At 36.9% G+C, this 17,272-nt stretch overlaps 1 protein-coding gene across 6 annotated transcripts in view; it reads right to left on the bottom strand.

Annotated features, from left to right (window-relative positions):
• Positions 1-1,310: 1,310 nt before the first annotated feature.
• The window catches only part of TASP1 (taspase 1), a 355,079-nt gene continuing 339,117 nt past the window's right edge, over positions 1,311-17,272 (bottom strand). For all 6 annotated transcript variants that reach the window (XR_005064338.1, XM_037031312.1, XM_037031321.1 and 3 more), the window contains one exon: positions 1,311-2,334. Coding sequence is in view for 5 of the 6 variants with exons in the window: in XM_037031312.1 (XP_036887207.1) it covers positions 2,242-2,334 (93 nt within the window). In the remaining variant the exon portion in view is untranslated. The remainder of the gene's footprint in view (positions 2,335-17,272) is intronic.

The raw sequence follows: 17,272 nt of genomic DNA, 5'->3' as shown, positions 1-17,272 counted from the left end.
ACTTAATTATACCCAAGAGATCCAAACACCCAATGTTCAGGACTTAAAAGGAAATAGAATATAGGCCATACAGCTAAGATCCTCCACATTAAAAGTGGGAATCTTAAAACATAGTTTAGAATCTTGGTAATATAAGCCAGACTAGGACATGAGGTCATTTTCTTATCTGTTTCTACCTTTTCTACTTTTGTGTTAAATGAAGTTGGTTTTATACTTGCCAGTATCCTATGGTTACAGTATCTGTTCATGAACAATGAAGGAATTTATCCTACCCATAAGATTTTTTGCCTTGTGATTCTGAATACCATTTTCCTTTCTCCCTGGTTTCACAGTGTTTTTTAAATTTAAAAAATAGAAACTGGAGATTAAAGTCTTAACAAACCCTTATGCAGCCATTCTTCTTCATACTGACCAGTTTTTAAACTCTTCTTAAAAGGGGTCTTTAGCAAGTCTGAACTTTTAAGTACAAATGGAATATAGTCGAAGGGAGACGAAACGGGTCAGACGGTTTTCAGACTCCAAAGCGTCCTGACAGGTTTATGTGATCCAGTCCAGTTCCTAAAAAAAAACCCTGCCAACAGGTAACAGGTCTTTGAAAGCTTTTGAAGCCAACGGCGCCCCACCAGTCAGCCCATCTCTCACTAAGTTCCCAGCCTCATTAAGAATGAGAAACAGATACCACGGCACCAACCTGTCTAGAGAACACAGCGGAACAAATGTAATTGCCTGTACGAGGAATATAAGTCAGCAACTCCCAAATCATTCATATTTACACCCACTCCATTTTGGTTGTCTTTCCTTTATAATTTGGCCATATATCAATGTCAAATATATAATTTCATCTGGGGTTTTATCAGGTACCGCCCAGAGCCATGATTACATGGTGCAGGGAACTTCCTCTCCCTGAGCAAGTCTATCTTTAGTAGCTTCTTGATAGCCACTTCTTACACAGAAAATCAAAAGGAAAGCCTTGGTTTTCTCATGTGGCTCCAGAATCACTAAATATAACATTTAGAAGCATTTATCAACTGCAATCTTTCAGTTTTCAACTGCCACTATAATTTTTCAAAGCAAAGCGTTCTTATTCCTTCCCATTGTTATTTTGATCAAATTGCAATAGAAATCGTAGGGATTTCTGTACTGACCATTCAATCATTTACTAACTTCAACTTTCACCTTGCTAGTGTCCACCCTAACTGCACAAACATAAGACTGGATTTTGAATAATCAGAATCACAGCAAGAAGGCCAAAGGTCTGACTCTGGAAGAAGTAACTTTTTACAAACAAAATTAAAATTGGCTCACCAATCTAGGATTCAAAAGATAATTTATTAGTCTGAGAAGAAGAGTCACACACTATACCCAGTAATATGATTCTTTTATTTTCGTGCCTTTACCTTAAAAATATATTTAAACAAGAAACAAATATTGAATTTTCTCATAAATTTTGCTTTCTTATTTACAGTGTTACATTGTAATTAACATTCTATTGTACACAAATTAGGGGCTGTGCATTGCTGTATGTTCTCTTTACATATTCTTCCATAATATAGTACATACAGCTTGAAGCTATGCAATATTTAAGCTTAGAAAGGCTTAAGAAGTACAAACTTCATCAATAAGACTATTTTTTAAAAAGGTTCTGACCTTAATTCTCTGCTAGATTGTTTCACTGAAACCATTCTCTGTTAAAAAAAAATGCCCCATATAAGGGATGAGAATAACAGTTTAAGTTACCACAGGATCCACTTAAACTGGTTAACAAATAAAAACACTTTATTACTTATTACTGTTTTAAATGGAGCACTACCACTGTCAAATCACTTAACAAGTCGATTTACTCTTCAGTTCAGACACATTACATCAACGACAGTTGGTACTTCTTCATGAAATAAAAAATGTTTCCTGCAACTTTAGGTTTGACTTGTAAACAGTTAAAGCACACATTTTCTAAATATGATTTCATCATTCCTGGTCTTAAGTTATACAATAAGGAGAAGTTTCTGTTTCATCAAGGGAGAAGCAGGCATGCGCGCGCGCACACGCATTCAGTCTCACTCACCCACAAGGAGCCGAGTGTCACTAAGCACTAACCACAGCAGCACTAGCGTCACCAGTGGTGCACAAGGCTGCAATAGGAATTATAAAATGAAGACAATAAAACATCTAACTTCAGTTAAAAACACCAGAAAGTTCAGGTTCTGAAATGCCTCTCAGGTGCTTTGTGCTCATTCTGAAGGTTCAGTTCACTGGGCTCTCCAAGCGGCAAACCCCACCTTCGATTGCCACGGACTGTCCTGCCACCGCACCGGGAGGGAGTCTGGAAATGTGAGTCTGCAGAGAGGGAGACAGGAGAACATTAGAAGTGCCTGCTGTGTCCCAACCCATGTGTGACAAAGGTGGAGGCAACACCACAGGATCATGGCTTCTCTTGCTTCTGAGCATCAAAAGACTATAATGGCGGTCACCTGTAGATGCTGAGAGCTCCTTCTTGTTTAGATCCCTTGGGGCATGTTTTCTGATCATCTTTACACCTAAGTACAGCACAAGCGACTGGAAATACAGAGCGATCAAGATGGCAAAGCCCCTGACAGTGCAAAACCTACAGTTTAGTCATATTCAGAATAGTAGTGGTTTTAATGCCAACTATATTGATCATATTCCAGTTCTCTGAAAACTACTAATTTACATACATTTTGTCTTGTGAACATTCAAAGCAGCTAAGAATATCTGGTTTATGTTAACACTTACAATTTATTCCTTAAAGGATTTGAATAGCTGAGAAAAATTCAGATAATTCAGTGACCTACAGTTCAGTGAGGCAAAGAAGAAAAAGAAGATGTTTACAAAATACGGTGAAGACTGGCATGAGGTTAACACTTGAAATCTAGCCTAAAGGATCACAACAGACCAACTGCTCAGAGAGCAACTCCTCCTAGTAACGAGGCCAGGGAGGTGTTTCTTTTGTAGGGCTTCACATACAGTAGGTGCCCGTACTGTGGATCGGGTGCACAATGGTGAGCTCTGCAGAGCTGAGTGTGACATCACTAAAAGGAGGCTGGCCCTGAGTGGAGGACAGTAAGCTGCTGCACAACGGGTCAGGAGTCAGCAACCAGGAATTCCTTTTTTGATGCCTGCTTAATCCAGGGATAGATAAATATTGGGAGTTTCTAAGAAGAACTGAGGGACTGCATATCCTTTAGATAATCCTCTCTAGTTCAGTTTCTCTAAACAAGCTTTTCCCAGGGACAGAAACGAGGTGAGTTCAAACCCCAGCTGAGTTGTTAGATGCAGCTGGTGAGGTGGCCAAGCTTCGAGTCGGACTGACATCCTTGCAGGCAACCAAATACGAAGCAAGCATATGTTTTAGACAGGTAAGATAGTTGGTTCATAGTTCACAGTGGACACTATTCTCAAGTCTTACTCTATAAGTCCTACTGAGTAGGTTACGTAAGTCGAGAAGGTCTGGAGAACAGGAAATGTTCTTTGGGAACTTAGTTTTCTGTGTACAAGGCAAGAAACAACCTGCAGCCTTCAGGGTGAAATCTCCGGACTCTGGAGTGCAGAGCTGGATGAGGCAATCTCTGCGGTATTTCCTAGGATGCAAGTATCAGTGAGTTCACTCCCCAGGCTCATGCCTCCGGGAACTATGTCACAGAACCTGGCCTCATCACAACTGAGGGCCAAACTTGGGTCTCACCACAATTAAGACAAACTTGTGAATCTCATGTCTCTTGTGGTGTCTCATTAACCTTGAGGGAGAAGTTAGAAGAGGATATGTTGTTTGATTCTGCCACCCTACAGCCCTTGTGACATTAGGCACAAAAAGCTTGAATCCCACAATTTCCAGGGCTCAGTATCGATGGGGCCACTTTTACTTTTTCAGGATTTCATTAACATGAAGTGAAAGAGACTTGTTTGCCTAGGCATCACTCATCAATTTTTTTACAGTTGTTTTTTAAATTGAAAGATCCCTGAGAGGATGGAAGCCCCTCGGTCAGTTTCATCCCTGATCTCACCCTCTTCAGTTGTGAACACAGGCAATTAAAACAGGGGTCAGGAATACAGTAGAAACGCTGTGCAAAGTAGTATGGTGGTTCCTCAAAAAATTAAACATAGAATTATGATATGATACAATGCTCCCACATCTGAGTATATGCCCAAAACATGTGAAAGATGGAACTCAAAAAGAATTTATATACAAATGTTCACAGTAGCATTATACACAATGCCCCAAAGGTGCAGGCAACCCAAATGTCCATCAATGTATAAAAAACAAAATGTGTAACATGCTTATAATGGAATATTATCCAGCTTGATAAAGGAATCACAATCTGGCACATGCCACAATATGGATGAACGTTGAAGCCATTATGCTAAATGAAATATGCAACACAAAATGGCAAGCATTGTGACGCCACTTATATGAGGTACCAGAAATAGTCAAATCCATATAGACAGAAAGTAGAATGCCCAGCTGTAAGGAGGGAGGGACAGGGAGGGGGTGGTTATTGTTTAATGGTATCACTTGAGAGAATAAATAAGTTCTGTAAATGTACTAAGTGCCACTGAACTGTTATGTCTTGTACATTTTGTCACAATTTTTTTAAAAAGTAATAAAAAAGCCTCAACAAACTTTAAAAAATGAAATCATGTCAAGCATCGTCACAGTGGCTTGAAACTAGAAACCAGTTCCAAGGAAAAAACTCAAAAACGTGAAGTCTGAATAACATGATATTAAATAATGAATGGGTTTAACAATAAGATCAAGGAAGAAATAAAAATGTATCTGGAAACAAATGAAAATGAACACATAACAACCCAAAACCTGTGTGACACAAGAGAAAACAGTCCCGAGAGGGAAGTTCATAGCAATATAGTTCTACCTAAAGAAAATAGAAAAGTCTTAAATAAACAACCTATCCCTACACCTAAAAAACCAGAGTGAGTAGAAGGAAGGAAATAATCAAGATCAGAACAGAATTAAAAGACAAAGAGACAAAAAAAAATTCAAACCATCAATGAATCTGGGAGCTGGTTCTTTAAAAAGATAAACAAAATCGACACACCTTTAACCAGACTCATCAGGAAAAAAGGAGAGAGGACCCAAGTAAATAAAATCAGAAACGAAAGAGAAATAACAACTGATATCACAGAAAAAACAAGGATGGTAAGAAATTACTACTAACAAACTATATGCCAAGAAATTGGACAACATGGGCAAAATGGGTACATTTCTAAAAACATACAGTCTTCCAAAACTGAATCGGGAAGAAGAAAACTGGACAGATTGGTAACTAATAGCAAAATTGAAGGAGTAATAAAAAAATGCCAACACCTAAAAGCAATGGACCAGATGGCTTCACAGGCAAATTTTACCAAGCATTCAAAGAAGAACTAACACCTATCCTCAAACTATTCAAAAAAAATTCAAGAAGAAGGAAGCTCCCCCCGACCTTTTTTTTTTAAATGAGACCAGTATTACCATAATTCTAAAACCAGGTAAAGACACAACAAAGAAAATTACAGTTCAATACCTCCAATGAACATAAATGCTAAATTCTCAACAAAATATTGGCAAACCAGATCCAGCAATACAATAAAAAGATCACATACCAGGATCAAGTGGGATTTATCCAAGGGATACAAAGGTATACAATATTCACAAATCAATAAATGTAATACGTCACATAAACAAAAGGACAAAAATCAAGTGATCATATAAACAGATGCTGAGAAAAGTGTTTGATAAAATCCAGTGCCCATTTATGATAAAACATTCAGCCTAGTGGGAATAGAGGAAGCATTCCTCAACATAATAAGGGCCATATACAAGAAACCTACTGTCAACATCACACTCAATGGGAAAAAGTTAAAAGCATTTTGCTTAAGATCAGGAACAAGACAAGGGTGTCCACTTTTACACCTCCTATTCAACATAGTACTAAAAATTCTAGCCACAGTAATCGGAAAGGAAGAAGTAGTAAAAGGCACCCGAATTGGAAAGGAGGAAGTAAAACTGTTGTTATTTGCAGATGACAATATAATGTATATAAAAAACCCTATAGATGTCATCAAAAAAACCATCCACCCTAATCATTGAATTTGGTAAAGTAGAAGGATATAAAGTCAATATTCAGAAATTGCATTGTACAATGTACAATGGCATTTTTGTATACTAACAATGAACTATCAGAAATAGAAACTAAGGAAAAAAATCCCATTTACCATAGTGACAACACCAACAAAAATAAAGTACCTAGGAATCAATTTAACTAAGGAGGTAAAGGACCCGTACTTGGAAAACCGTAGAATACTAAGGAAAGAAATGAGGAAAATACAAATAAATGGAAGCATAAATGTGTTCATGGATTGAAAGAATTAACATCATTAAAGTGTCCATACTGCCCAAAGCATTCTATAAATTCAACATAATTCCCATTAAAATACCAATGGCATATTTCACAAATCTAGAACAAATACTCTAAAAATTTATATGGGACTAAAAAAGTCCCCAAATAGCCACAGTAACCTTGAGAAAGAAGAAAGTTGGAGGGATCACAATAACTGATATCAAACTATACTACAAGGCCACTGTAATTAAAACAGTCTGGTACTTGCATAAGAACAGACACATAGATCAGTGGAGTAGAATGGAAAGGACAGAAATAAACCCATGTCTCTATGGTCAATTAATATTTGACAAAGAGGGCATGAGCATACAATGGAGTAAAAATAGTCTCTTCAATAGATGGTGTTGGAAGAACTGGTCTGGTACATGTAAAAAAATAAAACTAGACCACCAACTTATAACACACACCATACCATACAGAATAAATTCAAAATGAGCAAGAGACTCAAATATAAGTCATGATACCATAAAAATCCTAACAGAAAACACAGGCAGTAAAATTTCAGGCATCTCATGCTGCAATACTTTTGCTGATGTATCTCCTAGGGCAAGGAAAATAAAGGAAAAAAATAAACAAATGGGACTACATCAGATTAAAAAGCTTCTGCATGGCTAAAGAAAACATCAGCAAAATGAAAAAGCAATTTACTGTATGGGAGAAAAAATCCGCCGACAACACAGTGGACAAGGGTTTGATCTCCAAAATATATGAAGAATTCATATGACTCAACACCAGAAAGAGAAACAATCCAATTAAAATTGGTCAAAGGAACTGAACAGACACTTCTCCAAGGAGGACATACAGAGGGCCCATAGACATATGAAAAAATGCTCAACATCACTAGCCATCAGAGAGATGCAAATTAAAACCACAATGAGATATCATTTCATACCTGCCAAAATGGCGATCATTAATAAATCAACAAACAACATGTGTGAGCAAGGATGTGGAGAAGAGGGAACCCTAGTACACCGTTGGTGGAAAAGCAGACTGGTGCAGCCACTGTGGAAAACAGTATGGAATTTTGTCAAAAAATTAAAAATGAACTACCTTTTGACACAGTGATTTCACAGCTGGGAATATACGCTAAGAATCTTGAAACACTAATTCAAAAGAATGTATACACCCCTTCATTCACAGCAGCACTATTTCCAATAGCCAAGAGTTGGAAACAGCCTAAGTGACCATCAGTGGATGACTGAATTAAAAACCTGTGGTACATTTACAAAATGGAGTACTACTCAGCACAAAAAAAAAGAAGGAATGCCACCATTTGTGACAGTGTGGATGGAAATGGAAACTATCATGCTTAGTGAATTAAGCCAGTTGGTGAAAGACAAATACCATATTATCTCACTTATAAGAGGAATCTAATGAACAAAATTAATTAATAAGCAAAATAGAAACACAAACATAGAATCATGGAATAGACTGACAGGGATAAGAGGGTATAGGGAGGGGGGACTTTGTGAATGGAGATGAAGGATATAGTCAGGGAATATATATGAAAGACCCACGCACATGTGCAAGGGGGTGGGGACTGACTATGGAAATGGGGGACAGGCAGCGCAGAGAGGGACAAAGGGGGAAATAATTGGAACAATTGTAACAGCATAACACCAAAGATCAGAAAAGTCTTGCTTCCAAAAAGAAATTTCACTATTTTTCATCTAATTCAAAACTAATTCAGAAGTACATTAAAGTGACTTCATATTGACATAAAAAATAAAAATAAAAATAAACTAATAAAGCAGAAATGCTACTTTCCTACTCGGTCTGGAATAGTTCTCCATAAGATGGTATTTAGAGAAAGGGTTACCTAGGAATGAATCCATGATGCAGATCCTGTAGGAGAAATATTAACACCACCAGTTTCTCTGTTCACAAATAAGATGCAGTTTTCTAATCAGGCTAGTTAAAATACCTGTCCCTAAAAGAGGAGCTCACAGGAAAAATCTATCCTCATGTTTCCCAAAGATTCAGGCAGAATCCAGGCACCAGTGGAAACAGAGAATAAATTGTTAAAAGATCAAACGGCGACCATATGTTCAAGCAGATGGCCTGCAACTTGACCGGAGGGATGTCATTCTTAAACCAACTGATCTCCTGCTGACTATGGAAAAGACTCAGAACTAGAAGGAAGAAATTCATGTCCCATGAACTTGAGAGCAATCCTTGAGATTTACAAAAACACAGGAGGCCAATCCACACTTATCTCTAATACTCCTGTCCCCATTAAGTTTATGATCGAAGAACACCTAAAGAAACTGAACTAAATTACAAAGTGTCAAAGAAAGATAAGAAGAAAAAGAAAAAGGATTGAAAATTGTGGCAGTGGTCTTAAGATATGAACAGTGATGGGCAAAATACTTCAAAAATACACTGGGATTTGTATGAATTGAGCTGTTTACACAAGACAGAAACATTCAACTAGACAAACTAGTTGTTAGAATAACTTCTCAGGATTACCCCTTTCCTAAATCCACATCTAGTCAAGGAGATTTTGTGGCTGCAGAACACATTGGCATGATCTTGGTGTTGAAAGGAATAAAATGGCTAACCATTCAAATGTCACTACTTCACCAGTTTCATCCAGCAACATTACCTTCCAACTCATTAAAAAGTAAAGTAAGAGAACTTTTGTCTGAAAAAGTTTAAGCCAAGATGTATCTGAAGCTTTCTGCGGAGATTTCAAATTCTATTACAAACAGAGGATGCTGTACAACAGAATATTTTATATGAGTGTTTATCTCAAAGTTATTTTAGAGAAGTGGGTTTGAATTGCTCTTAAGGCTAAATATAGACCACTTTCTACAATGAACTTGTATGTCGGCATTTAAAAGTGCAATAAAGTACTTTATATTCTTAAGGCCTGTGCAGACTCTAGGGTATCTTATAAGCATATGAACTTATTTTTATCTTTTTTAAAAATGTATTTTATTGATTATGCTATTACAGTTGTCCTATTTCCCCCCTTCTCTCTACCCTGCATACCTTTTTCCACTCACATTCCCCCTCTTTAGTTCATGTCCATGTGTCATACTTATAAGTTCTTTACCTTCTACATTTCCTATACTATTCTTACCCTCCCCTGTCTATTTTCTACCTACCATCTATGCTACTTATTCTTGGTACCTTTTCCCCCTCTCTCCTCCTCCCACTTCCCTGTTGCTAATCCTCCATATGATCTCCATTTCTGTAGTTCTGTTCCTGTTCTAGTTGTTTGCTTAGTTTATTTTTGTTTTAGGAGTGGTTGTTAATAATTGTGAGTTTGCTGTCATTTTTTAAATTGAATTTATTGGGATGACACTGGTTAATAAAATTATACAGATTTCAGGTATACAATTCTACAATACATCCTCTGAATACTGTATTGTTTTTAAAAGCTATCTTTAAAACCAGTGAAACAGCAATATACTTTCATTGAAATTTAGATCTAATGAGAAATAACACATGGAAATGACAGATGGAAAAAGAGCAGAGTGATCCATTTGGGTCATCTTCCTTCATTTCTTGCTGCAAGCCCTATTCACATACCACTCTAACTGTGTCTTTAGGTCTCTAATACCCTTTTCTGGTTCTTTCTCAAGGAAACATTTCCCTGACTTTGATTCTAGTTCCTGGAGCACTCATCTAAGCATGTAATGCAACTGTCTTGATTTCGGTTTGTTCTGAGTTTTTAGGCCTCTGTAACTGAAAGTCAGTTGGAGGAAGAACTTTGCTTTACAGGCACCCATATATTCCCTGAACCTGTCATAGTTCTTGACACAAAAGGCACATGCTAGAAATGCTCACTAAGCAGATATGACAAAAATATACCTTCCAAGGCTATGTTTATGAACACACAAAGAATCTCAAGTGTTTTTACTAGTGTGACCAATCAGTCTGGTTAAAAAGTCAGTTAAACTAGTTTGTCATAGTAAAGTTTTTTAAAGAAGATTTTTTAAAAAGTATCGATCAACAGAATGCAAGAGGATATTTGCAAATGACAGATCTAATAAGGGATTAATATAGAAAATTTATCAAAAAAACTCATACATTGCAACACAAAGAAAAAAAGCAATCCAATTTTTAAAAAATGGGCAGAGGACCTAAATACACAGACACATCCAAAGAGGACATACATATAGTCAATGGACATGAAAAGATGCTCAATGTCACTAACCATCAGAGAGATGCAAATAAAACCACCATGAAACATCATCTCATACTGTCAGAATGGCTGTCAAGAATAATCAACAATTAACAACTGCTGGGGAAGATGTGGAGAAAAGGAAACACTCATGCACTGTTGGTGGGAATGCAGACTGGTGCAGGCACTGGGGAAAGCATTACAAAAAAGTTCTTAAAATTTTAAAAATGGAACTGCCTTATCACCCAGCAATTCTACTTCTGGGTATAAACGAAATCCAAAACTCTAACTCAAAAGGATACATGCACCCTTATGTTCACTGCAGTATTATTTACAATAGCAAAGATATGGAAGCAACCAAGTGCCCATCAATAGACAACTGGATAAAAAAAAATGTGGTACATATATACAATGAAATATTACTCAGCCATAAAAAGTGAAATCCTGCCACTTTCAACAGCATGGACGAACCTCGAGGGTATTATGCTACATAAAGTAATTCAGACAGAGAAAGACAAACACCATATGATTTCACTTATTATGTGGAATCTAAAGAACAAAATAAACAAAATTGAAACAGGCTCATAGATACAGAGAACAAACTGATGGTTGCCAGAGGGGAGAGGGCTTTGGAGTACTGAGTGAAAAGGTGAAGAGATTAAGAAGTACAATGGCAGTTACAAAATAGTTACGGGGATGCAAATAAAGTACAGCATAGGAATATAATCAATGATATTGTAAAAAGTATGTACAGTGCCAGGTGGGCACCAGGAATATTCAGGGGGGCCACTTGGTGAAGTATGTAATTGACCACTATGTTATACACCTGAAATTAATACAAAATACTATTGAATATAGACTGTAATTGAAAAATAAAATTAAAAAAGTATAGACTAACTAAATTTTTTGCGCTTTCCAAATGACTATATTATTAGAATGGGGATGGAACTTCAGATTTCTCAGATGTTAACAGCTCTGTACTAATGGAGCCCAAAGGCCTGTTACAATCCCCTACTTTCTTACTAATTCCCTGAATAAATGAGGCAGATCTTTGAGGTTAACACTCCTTAAAGAATTATCAACTTATAAAAGTGACTATTCAAAATTAATATCCTTAGGGCTATATCTTTTTGTAAAACCAAATATATCATACAATAACACAGCTATCTTTAAAATTTGTAAATGACAAACTTAAAGAAAAAGATTTATGTAAAAATTATATAGGTGCTACATGTTTTAATCAAAATCTAAGTAGTAGCTGAGATTTCTTATCATTCATACTCAACGTCTTTAAATCTTTTAAAACCAGCCTAGTTACTGCTCTTTTTGTGGTTTCTAGGGAAACTACAAGCACACAACTTAACTTTAAAAGTCTCAAAGCCTTTATTTAGTGGTTGTATTTTAATTCATCTTTCCACTCTTAGGACAATTGCTTGAAATCTGCCAGAAGAGTCAAGAAAAGATTCTCTCAGACAAGTTATTATCCTCCTTTCTTGGGATCAGGAAAATAAAATCTAGACAGACACAGTCTAACAAAAGCTTTTGAAAATATTTTATTTAGTGGTCTCAATAATTCTGAAGGTTTGCCTTCTCAGTTTTATTTTTTATTATTTTAAAATCTTTTTAGATTATTTTTAAATTCATTTTTCAGTTACAGTTGAGGTAACTGAATGTACAATATTGTATTCCTTTCACAGGTGCAATATAGTAAGTAGACATTTACATATCTTAGAAAGTGATCACCCAGATAACTCTAATACTCACTTGGTTCTTGCAATAAACATATATAGTTATTGCAATATTATTCATTATATTCTCTTTGCTGTACTTTGCATCCCATGGTTTTCTGTTGTTTTTTTTTTTAAATAGAGCTTGAAGCAAGATGATACTACAGTCAAAGCCATACATGTACTGACAAACAGAACAAAGGACACTGGGAAAGCACTTCTACATGGAGAGTCCCCCAAAATAACGTTTCAAAATAGAGCAGAGCCAGAAGCTAAAAAAGTACATGCAGCATACAACATATTATGTCTAATTTTAAAATTAATTTACAGAGGCATTTTATCATAATGGCTATGTGCCTGGTTCAGAATAACAAACCTCCAAAAGCAGCCCATCACTTTCCTCCCTGATCTTTTTTTTTAATACTAAGAAAAGAGTTTTGTTAAAAGACAGTAATAGATTAAAGAGGAAGCATGGTGTGTGAGGGAAAAAATGGACAAAAAGAGGAGGTATGGCATCTTACTTCTTCATTCATATTAGTCAAGGGCAAGTCTATGATGAAAAAGAGAAAGCAAGCCCTGGCTGGGTAACTCAGTTGCTTAGAGCATGGTCCTGATATGCCAAGGTTGCAGGTTCGATCACCAGTCAGGGCACATACAAGAATCAATCAATGAATGTCTCTCTCTTCCTTCCCCTCTCCTCTAAAATTAATAAAAAAATTTAAAAAAGAAAGCACAAAAGAGGTAGGAATAACATCATTGTAAGAACTACTCTTAAACTACCAATGTAAAAGAAACTATTTATCTGGCTGAACTGATCTACTAGCTCTGGTCTGGATGACTAACTAAACTATAGGCTTATTCATTTTAAATCAAATACAGTACCTGTAGGATGAGTTAGCACCTTTCGATTGACAAAAAACAAGTATTACTGCCAGTTAATAAGTCAAGTCTGCTCAAGATCAATCTGTCTACTTAGCAGAAAGTTCTCTTATACAAAGGTAATTGTGTGTTAAGATAGTGTGTCAGTTGGCTAGGGATTCCATAACAAAATACCTTAGGCTGGTTGGCTTAAATAACAAAAATTTATTTTCTCACAGTTCTGGATGCTGAAGTCCAAGATCAGTATATGTGCTGAAGTCCAAGTACTCAATATATGTGCTTTCTTCTGAGGTCTCTCTCCTTGGCTTACAGATTGCCTTTTCTCTGTGTGTAAAATTCCTGATGTCTCTTCCTCTTCTCAAAGGAGAGGTAGTCCTACTGGGTTAGGGTCCCACTCATATGACCTCATTTATCTTTTTTTTTTTAAGATTTTATTTTTTTATTTATTTTTAGAGGGAAAGGAGAGAGGGAGAGAAACATCAATGTATGGTTGCCTTTTGTGCATCCCCTGCTGGTAGTTAGCCTGCAAGGAACCGGCTTGCAACCCAAGCATGTGCCCTGACTGGGAATGACCTCATTTATCTTAATCCCATATTTAGAGGCTTATCTCCAAATTCAGTCACATTTAGTGATTGAGGCTTCAGGATATGAATTTGGGGAAAAACTGTTCATTTCATAAGTGATCTAATTGTAATCTTAAAATGATACAGAGTAAAATCCAACAATGCCCCACATATTTTGGTTGCCATTAATTCTCTAGAGCTACTACCAACTTTGCTCAGACTCTCACTCTCCACTTGCTTCTGTTGTTCCNCCCAATCATATGACCTCATTTATCTTTTTTTTTTTAAAGATTTTATTTATTTATTTATTTTTAGAGGGGAAGGAGAGAGGGAGAGAAACATCAATGTATGGTTGCCGTTTGTGCATCCCCTGCTGGTAGTTAGCCTGCAAGGAACTGGCTTGCAACCCAAGCATGTGCCCTGACTGGGAATGACCTCATTTATCTTAATCCCATATTTAGAGGCCTATCTCCAAATTCAGTCACATTTAGTGATTGAGGCTTCAGGATATGAATTTGGGGAAAAACTGTTCATTTCATAAGTGATCTAATTGTAATCTTAAAATGATACAGAGTAAAATCCAACAATGCCCCACATATTTTGGTTGCCATTAATTCTCTAGAGCTACTACCAACTTTGCTCAGACTCTCACTCTCCACTTGCTTCTGTTGTTCCTTAGTCTCACAGCACACTCCTGCCTCAAGGCCATTTACATGAGCTGTTCTCATCCAGAAAGCTTTTCCATCCATTGTGCACCTGGCTCATTTTTTCACTTCTGTCAGATGTTTACTCAAAAGCCACCTTTCCGGTAGGTTCACAGTCCACTCACCTGAATTTCACTACCAGGGTTCTCTGCCCCATATCTCCTTACCACTATCTAACCATCCATCTCTTTTGCATCCTTATCTTATTCACTGCTTGTCTCCCTGATATGTGGGAAAGCTCCACAAGGGCAGGAAGTTTCATCTGCTTGTTCACTGTTTTTCCTCAGTACCTAAAAGATAGCGTGGAACATGTTACGAACTCAGTATATTTATTAAGGGATTTTTTTTTAAAATGAGGGCTGGGAAATGAAAGAGAACAAACTGCAAATTATGTACTTTATATTTCTTAATTTTTTAGTTTTTGATTATATTTTATAAATTTGTTATAAATTTTTGAAGAGATTTGTATAAACTGAACAATCAAAGTAATACTGAAGTTATGGACCTTAAAACTCTGGAAAAAAAAAAAGAAGCCTACCTATTTCCCATGACTGACACAGACATTCTGACACAGAATCTGATGTGTTCCTTCTTCCTACAAAACAACTGCACACATACTATCCTCTCTGAGAGAAAGAGAGAGAGAGAGAGAGCAAAAGAGAGAGAGAGAGAGCAAAAGAGAGAAAGAGAGAGAAATTATCAGACATCAGCAACCTAGATAGTGGTCACATGGGGGCTGTGTGGCTTGTATGTCTGTTGCTTTGTGCTGTGCTGCATCAGGAAATTCTGACAAATTTGGCCCAAGGAGGAACATGGAAGATGCCAAGGCAACTTTGTTTGCATGGACATTTATTATTTTCCCTTGTGGAAAGCACAACACCAGCCTAGGGAGACACAGTGTCACCAGCTCAATGTTACAACATTATCACGAACATTTGAAGAGGCAGACATTCCTTTTCCCTTCTGTTAATTCTGCCTTAATTTTCAAATTGTTGAATCCCAGGTAACATATTTTTTTGTCCGCTAAGAGTGTCACATGAATTTACTTAGTATAACCTGGAGTAATGTATATATTTTGCAGAATAAAACTTACCTGCTGCACTGATCCCTGTGCTACTCGGGGGTGTAATTTGGTACTGTGAGGTAGTACTCAGGACTGAGCACATCTTAAGTCCTTACACCATGAATTCTCAAATGATGTGATAATAGTCACTCTTCTTTTTCTTCTGCAGGCACGTACGTGATGGACCTTAAATGACCCAGTCCAGAGACAAGGGCTGAGGAAGTGTGTCTGGTTGGTTTTTATTGCTTTGTTTCTATTATAGGCTTTTTTTCCCCTTATTGAGTTGAATCAGGAGACACTACCCCCCCATCCTTGCCACCCCATCTTGTTCCCTGCCCCTGCTTTCAAGAGCTGTCTTTCAAGGAGACACAACTTGTGGATAAGTGTATTCTGAGCATTTGTTATGTACGACATTAAACCTTGGAATGCACTTTACTGTTCTAAAAATAGTTTGATCTTAGAATTTCATCCTTATTATACTAGTTGACAGTTCCACATGAACCTGTTTAACACAGTTTAGAATAATGTGTCTGTTTTACACACTAAGACCTCATTTAACTACTAAATGAGGTTTTAGCAGTTAAAAGACCTCATTTAGGTGAGCACCCAAGTCACGAGATCCGGGTGCTCGCTTCCTAGGCCTGTGCGATGCCAGGCAAGTCAGGGAAAGTCTCTAACCCAGAGCCCTCAGGGTTTCTAGAGTAGTTTCTCCAAGTTTTAGCATTCTTTCATGCTGATTTCACATAGTTTTGTATACATAAGAGTGTTAATGAATCAAAAAAACAAAGTATTTTACTTCTATTCCCTCACTGCTTTAAACTGAAAGTAACTGGCCAGAGCAATCTGAAGACATGATTCCTAAATTCAACCTAACAAATCAGAAGTATCAACAAAATGAATAATTAATGCCATATGTTAGTCATTTTACTGTATGTCACCCCTACCTTGTTTTCCACATTTAAAATAAGGGTGCCATAAAAGATCCATTGGCAAATTTGGACAAAATACAAAGACAGCATTATGGTAAAATTCATTATTCGTACTGAAACAAGGATTCATAAAGGGGAAAGCTCTATTGTTCTCACATACAAATATCATGTCCAAGGAGCCTCAAAATAAGATTAAAATGCTGCCTGATGAGAACAGCATGTTGTTCCAGTCTCATGGCAACTTTTGTGACTTCTCTCACCATGCAAATGACCCCACACTTTAGAGGCTACATCAGACAAGACGGCCCTCCTATTTTTAGCTTAAAAGTCCAGTGAAGGCATCCACATAAACATGGCAATCCCCACAGTACCTATTACACCACCACTCACATGGAGAATCACCATGAATGTTCCATTTTACTAAAGGTGATAAAAGCTCTCCACTACTTAGCAAATATTTACTCTGCACTTACCATGAGGGAACGGAAAAATGAAACACACATGGTTCTTGCTATGAAGGCAATTATGTTTTTGTAGGATGTGGAAACTAGTTCCTTGTGAAATCTTAATAAAAATACCAAGTCCCTATTATTTGCATAATACTTTAGTTTCCGTAGTGATTCTGCATCAGTATCTTCAAAATACCATGTCAGGCAGAAAGACATATATTACACATATTTTTCAGGTGAAAAAAGAAAGCAAGACTCAAAATGGTTATGTGGTTTGCTTCCCGTCACAGAGGAAGTGGAAAAACTGAGACTTGAATGGAGGCCTCGGGACTCCAAATTTAGGGCTCTCTTTACTCCCACAAAGTCTTACCATGAAGGATTCTAAATGTAGCTCTGATCACACACCTTTCACT

This window comes from Sturnira hondurensis, unplaced genomic scaffold, assembly GCF_014824575.4.
Source record: "Sturnira hondurensis isolate 20B ecotype Veracruz unplaced genomic scaffold, ASM1482457v3 Scaffold0001813, whole genome shotgun sequence".
Taxonomy (NCBI): domain Eukaryota; kingdom Metazoa; phylum Chordata; class Mammalia; order Chiroptera; family Phyllostomidae; genus Sturnira; species Sturnira hondurensis.
Note: the sequence above shows the minus strand (reverse complement) of the source record. Positions and strands in the feature narration are given on the sequence as shown.